The 6,440-nt window shown below is 33.5% G+C and overlaps 1 protein-coding gene across 1 annotated transcript; it reads left to right on the top strand.

Moving 5' to 3' along the window:
- The first annotated feature begins 830 nt into the window (after window positions 1-830).
- Window positions 831-3,790, top strand: LOC145737000 (uncharacterized). The gene is made up of 4 exons (XM_081991582.1): window positions 831-1,845; window positions 2,961-3,117; window positions 3,179-3,317; window positions 3,651-3,790. Exons 1-3 carry the CDS (start codon window positions 1,747-1,749, stop codon window positions 3,250-3,252), a joined length of 330 nt encoding a protein of 109 aa, XP_081847708.1. The 5' UTR covers window positions 831-1,746; the 3' UTR covers window positions 3,253-3,317; window positions 3,651-3,790.
- Window positions 3,791-6,440: the final 2,650 nt, after the last annotated feature.

Consider the following 6,440-nt stretch of genomic DNA (forward strand, 5'->3'; position numbering starts at 1 on the left):
ACGTTGAAACCACGTTGTGGCCGTTGTTTTAACGTTACTCGTTGATTTTTGGTTGTGTTTTTTTAGATCATTTTAGGTTGAATTTACGTTGAAGAGAAAACTGTTATCAAATAACGTTAAAACAACGTTACATAATAACCGTATTTTACAACTTGTTTCTCAATAACTAAAAATCAACGGTTATTTAAATATAGAATTTCTACGTAATTGCAACGTTTCTCTATCAAAGTTGAATCAACGTTGCACGTTCACCAATTTTATATCCCGTTTCTTCTAAACAGGAAATCAACGATAATTTGTATGTAACATTTAAACGGGAATGTAACGTTGCATCATCAAAGTTGAATCAACGTTGTGCGCTCACCATTTTTATATCAAGTTTTTACTAAACAGAAAATCAACGTTAATTTGTATGTTACATGTAAACGGGAATGTAACGTTGCATAATCCAAATTGAATCAACTTTGCACGTTCACCATTTTTATATCAAGTTTTGACTAAATATAAAATCAACGTTAATTTGTATGCTAAATTTAAACGGTAATGTAACGTTGCATAATCAAAGTTGAATCAACGTTGCACGTTCACCATTTTTATATCAAGTTTCTACTAAAAAGAAAATCAACGTTGATTTGTATGTTATATTTAAACCTAAATGTAACGTTGCATGATCAAAGTTGAAACAACGTTAGAAGACCACCATTTTTCAATTGTTTCTATACAATTTATAAAGTATTTTTTAAGTTGTATGTGCAATTTATACGTAAATGCAACGTGTCTGAATTCTAGTAAAATCCACGTTTCAGGTTCAGCATTTTTATACTATGTTTCTACTACACAGAAAATCAACGTTGATTTGTACGTTGAAATTAAACCGAAATGCAACGTTGCATATCAATGTTAAAACAAACTTTAGTTGTAACCTATTTTTAAATTCAAAGAAAAAAAACTGTTTTGTTATACGTTTCTATAAAAACAAATTCAGTCAACGAGAAACAGTTCAGAAATGCCAGCTGGTCGGCTATCATAGAATCCAGATATCCTATGAATGACAATAACTCCGGCTTCCGCATAAATTTATTATATGGCTTGAATTATTTTTACTGCTTTCTTTTTTAACGTCACGATAATTTTATCACGTGATTACTGTAAACAAATAACACGTAAGACCCACGTGAGAGGAATCAAAATAAAATGTTTTAAAATAATGAGTTAAAATGACATGTGTAAACAATCTAGTAAATACTATTGTCAAAATACATACGTCTTAAACATATTAGTAATTGAGTACGTTCACTCGACGTCTGAGGCTTATAAGTTAAGTAAGCTGTCGGGTTTAACCTGCTAAGACTGATTACAGTCGCTAGAAGTGCTAGAACTCACTGTCGTATTGTAAGCCGAGCTTAAGTTAAGTATGGGTCAGACTGTGACAGTACAGGTGAAAAATGTCACACTCTAAGCCACACTTAACTTAAGCTTTGCTTAAAGTACGACGGTGCAAATAGCGGTTAGCTTCTAAGCCGCTTACGCCATATGAACTTACCCATTGACGTATGACGCTCGATGAGCGACAAATGACGTGATGACGGGTGACGTTAATGAGGAAGGGGAAGGGCGTTGCCCGTCCCCGTCGGGTGTCGCGTCGTCTGCGTACGCCGTACACGTTCTTTCCTCGACTCGCGTTTCGCTTTGACGGAACGTTCACGCACGCGTTCTTAATTGCTGGTGTCCTGGTGTTAGTCTTGTATGGTGTATGCTTTTGTTTGCACATTGCACATGCTCCACAATCTTAAGCTGCACGTTGCGCGAGTGCCCTTTTTTATAATAGTAATAGTGCATCTTGAGGTAAGTACGAATTCATTAGTTTACTTGTGTGTGCTGAGGTTAGGGGAACGAACTTATACTATTTTGTGACTATTTAGAAAAGGGTAAACTTTAGAAAACAATTTCAAACAGCTGGACAAAATAGGTATATTAAACAAAGAGAAATAATTTACCAGTTAGTGACTTTCTTAACAGAAAGAGGAATTACCATGTGTCAATATCGACATAACCCTAATATAGTGGACACGTAAATTCCACATTTTTTTGTGAGATCGATATTACATTTTATGGGATTTCATTGGCCGCATTCACAAGACCAATTCGATTAGAAATCGCTAATAAAATTATTTGTTAGGTTTATAACGATATATTTCATTTTCCCATTCGACAAAGCAGCACACCAATGAATGAAGTAAATATTTAAATTCAATACAATAACTGAGAGCTCCTACTAATGACAACCACCGTGAAATCGATTATTGCTGCAAAATAAGCGCATTTATAAGAAGTACAAATCGATGATTCTGTGTGACGTCATTCATCGCAAATCAATTACTAATCAATTACTAATCAATTTGTTATTATGAATGCGGCCATTATAAAAGTTTCCGAAAAAAAAACACGTTTAAATAAAAACGCAAAAATTCTGGCCTTCTGGATTTATGATTATAATTGTGATGATATATTGTAGGTAGGTACTTTCTACCGGGGTTTGTATACTATTTTAATTTCAACCATTTATCAGAATCTTATCAAACTTTTAATAAAATCCAGTTGAAATATTGATCGCTAATATGTTATATTAATAATGTCATAATATTATGATAATGTTAAATTAAATATACAACGACTCGAACGTAAAAGACATTCAAAGCTAACAATGATAATAATATAAAATTTATTTAAAAAGCAACATAAAAAACGTTAAAAAATTACATAAAGTGCCAAATTTAATACTGATTGATACCAAATACATGACAATCAATGTATTTTTGAATCATAAAGACATAATGCACACCTATTATTGATTGATATTGATAATTGATTTTATTTTTATAAAAATTATCAGAGTTAATTTAGCCTTTGTTAATCATGGTGGTTAGTTTTATCTAAATTTTACTAGTTAATTATTTTAGGTGCGAAGATTATCCGCAGTAGGCGGATCAGGGCTGGAAAGCTTAACTAGACGAATATTAAAGTTCTTGATAAGTGATGAAGTTGCAGAGCTGTACAACTGGAAAGGCCGCGAAAAGTTAAGCTTTGAAAACACCCATCTAGTCGGCGTTATCCGAAGTAATAAAGTTATCAAACCGTATAAACATATTTGTATCTTTTAAATTATCTTACTTTTTAGAAGCGGTAAAAATACATTTCCCTATCGATGAACAAAATGACCTTAACGTCGAAAACGCTATTAAGATTGGCTAAAATTTGCTAAAATTCGTCGAACTAGACGGTCGACTAAGCGTAACTCGGCAACAATTTAAAACTTGGTAAGTAAAAAGTAAAAACTGAGAGAAACAACTTTTTTCTCAAATGTATGTACCCACAAAGTGATACAACACAGCATTAAAAAAATAGAAGATATATACTCGGTGAATCATAGTTAAATTTACATACTTCACCAGGTATTAGAGTCCTACTTTGTCATGATTCGAAAACTCACCAAACCTTGTTTCTTCCTTATCAAAGTGAATTACAAATGTCAAGAGAGAAAAATAAATACTTTTAATTCGTGAAACACTGTTATGATATGCTGTTATTATGATGCTGTGCTGCATCAATCTATAAATTCAGCTTTGCTTTAGTTCTATTTTCTGTTACAGGTTGAGAATTGATGGGGAACACAACAAAGGATTTTTTTAGATGTAGATTTTCTGTTTAGCCGTATTAGTTTAAATTTTACTTTAAATCACATGTTGATCACTAACCAAGCTTTTCACAATATAATAAGTCATTTCTTGCATTTTTCCATTTTATTTTTTCACCAACAGTATATGTTACAATCTAGGAAACCCACAAAAAATTCAATATACATACGTGTGAATTTACGTTTGTTCTTAATTATTATTGTCGCATCAGATATTTTCCTCAGACGTCCTGCTTTAACGATTTCAAGTAAAAGGTCTACATATGACAATTAGCGTAAATGTCTATTTCACACGTATGTATACAAAATTTACTGCGCGTTACTTATAATAATAAAATATTATATTACATTTGCACAACAACGCTGTTAATCGCGTTTTACGAACGTTTAAATACATTTGAAAAATACCGTTGTTCATTATCCTTTATAAACGTATTAAAACATTTGCAAAGTAACGTTAAACAGACGTTGATAAGCATTTCTTGCATACGTTAAATTACAGTTGCAAATCAACGTTGCGGTTGCATATTGATTAAAGCGAAAGTTGTACTATATTTTAACGTTTCTCAATACACAAAATTCAACGTTAGGTTATGTTTCAGTACAACGTTTCATCGACGTAGTTATACATATTAAGTAACGTGAAATAAACGTTGATAAGCGTTTATTGCAAACGATTAATTACATTTGCAAATCAACGTTGCTGATACATACTGATTCAAGCGAGATGTTTACTATATTTTAACGTTTCTCACACTACCAAAATCAACGTTAGGTTACGTTTCAGTACAACGTTTCTTCGACGTAGTTGTAGTTATTCGGTAACGTTTAAATAATCGTTGATAAGCATTTTTTGCAAACGTTTAATTACAATTGCAGATCAACGTTGCTGCTGCAAGTTAATTCAACGTTGAATCAAGCGACATTTTTACTTGATTTTAACGTTGTCCAATCACCTAAAATCAACGTTAGGTTGCATTGCAGTATAACGTTTATTCAACGTAGTTGTGTTTATTGGGCCGCTGCTTTGACATTAATTTACTCCCTTACTTGACAAGATACGTCAAAATGTCATAGAAAACAAAAGATAGAGTAGATTTCAAGCTTCCCAAAAATATCCCCACATGAGTTGATTGGTCAAACCGTTCGGCCGCTAGAGGGCGTCAAAGTTGCTTCACCATAAAATCGCATATTTTTAGACACCCGCTGCTTTCACCCTAATTTACTCCCTTACTTGACAAGATACGTCAAAATGTCATAGAAAACAAAAGATAGAGTAGATTTCAAGCTTCCCAAAAATATCCCCACATGAGTTGATTGGTCATATCGTTTGGCCGCTAGAGGGCGTCAAAGTTGCTTCACCATAAAATCGCATATTTTTAGACACCCGCTGCTTTGACATTAATTTACTCCCTTACTTGACAAGATACGTCAAAATGTCATAGAAAACAAAAGATAGAGTAGATTTCAAGCTTTCAAAAAATATCCCCACATGAGTTGATTGATAATACCGTTTGGCCGCTAGAGGGCGTCAAAGTTTCTTCACTAAAAAATCACTAATTTTGACACTCGCTGCTTTCGCCCTAATTTACTCCCTTACTTGACAAAATACGTCAAAATGTCATAGAAAACAAAAGATAGAGTAGATTTCAAGCTTTCCAAAAATATCCCCACATGAGTTGATTGGTCATTCCGTTCGGCCACTAGAGGGCGTCAAATTTCCTTTACCATAATATCACATATTACGAGCATATTATTAATATTTTTTAGTCAGATTTCATGTATCTCTTATTCCGGCCGAGTTTCTGGCAAAGAAATGGTTAAAATGTTAAATTTCAGATTTAACTCTGTTAGTTTTTGAGATATCAAAAAACCGACTGCACCAGCGTCTTTTCCGAGAAATTCTAACATAAAATGACACCGAGACGTAAACTCTAACTTGACAAATAAAAAAGTTAAATTTTTTGACAGTTCCAGGCCGCCATTTTGAATTTTCTGTCAAAATATTGACTCGCACCTCATTTTAAAGGAAATTTCGCGTAGTTTCAAGAAATGACAGAAAATATGGCGTTCCAGGCCGCCATTTTGAATTTTCTGTCAAAATATTGACTTGCACCTCATTTTAAAGGAAATTTCGCGTAGTTTCAAGAAATGACAGAAAATATGGCGTTCCATGCCGCCATTTTGAATTTTCTGTCAAAATATTGACTTGCACCTCATTTTAATGGAAATTTCACGTAGTTTCACGAAATAACTGACAAAATGACGTTCTAGACCGCCATTTTGAATTTTCTGTCAAAATATTGACTTGTCCGCTAGAGGGCGTCAAAGTTGCTTCACCATAAAATCGCATATTTTTAGACACTCGCTGCTTTCGCCCTAATTTACTCCCTTATTTGACAAGATACGTCAAAATGTCATAGAAAACAAAAGATAGAGCAGATTACAAGCTTTCCAAAAATATCCCCACATGAGATGATTGATAATACCGGTTGGCCGCTAGAGGGCGTCAAAGTTTCTTCACTAAAAAATCACAAATTTTGTGACACTCGCTGCTTTGAATCTAAATTAGTCCCTTACTTGACAAAATACGTCAAAATGTCATAGAAAACAAAAGATAGAGCAGATTACAAGCTTTCCAAAAATATCCCCACATGAGTTGATTAATAATACCGTTTGGCCGCTAGAGGGCGTCAAAGTTGCTTCACCATAAAATCGCATATTTTTAGACACCCGCTGCTTTCGC

Source organism: Ips typographus, linkage group LG13, assembly GCF_016097725.1.
Source record: "Ips typographus isolate SLU linkage group LG13, UJ_Ityp_2.0, whole genome shotgun sequence".
NCBI lineage: Eukaryota > Metazoa > Arthropoda > Insecta > Coleoptera > Curculionidae > Ips > Ips typographus.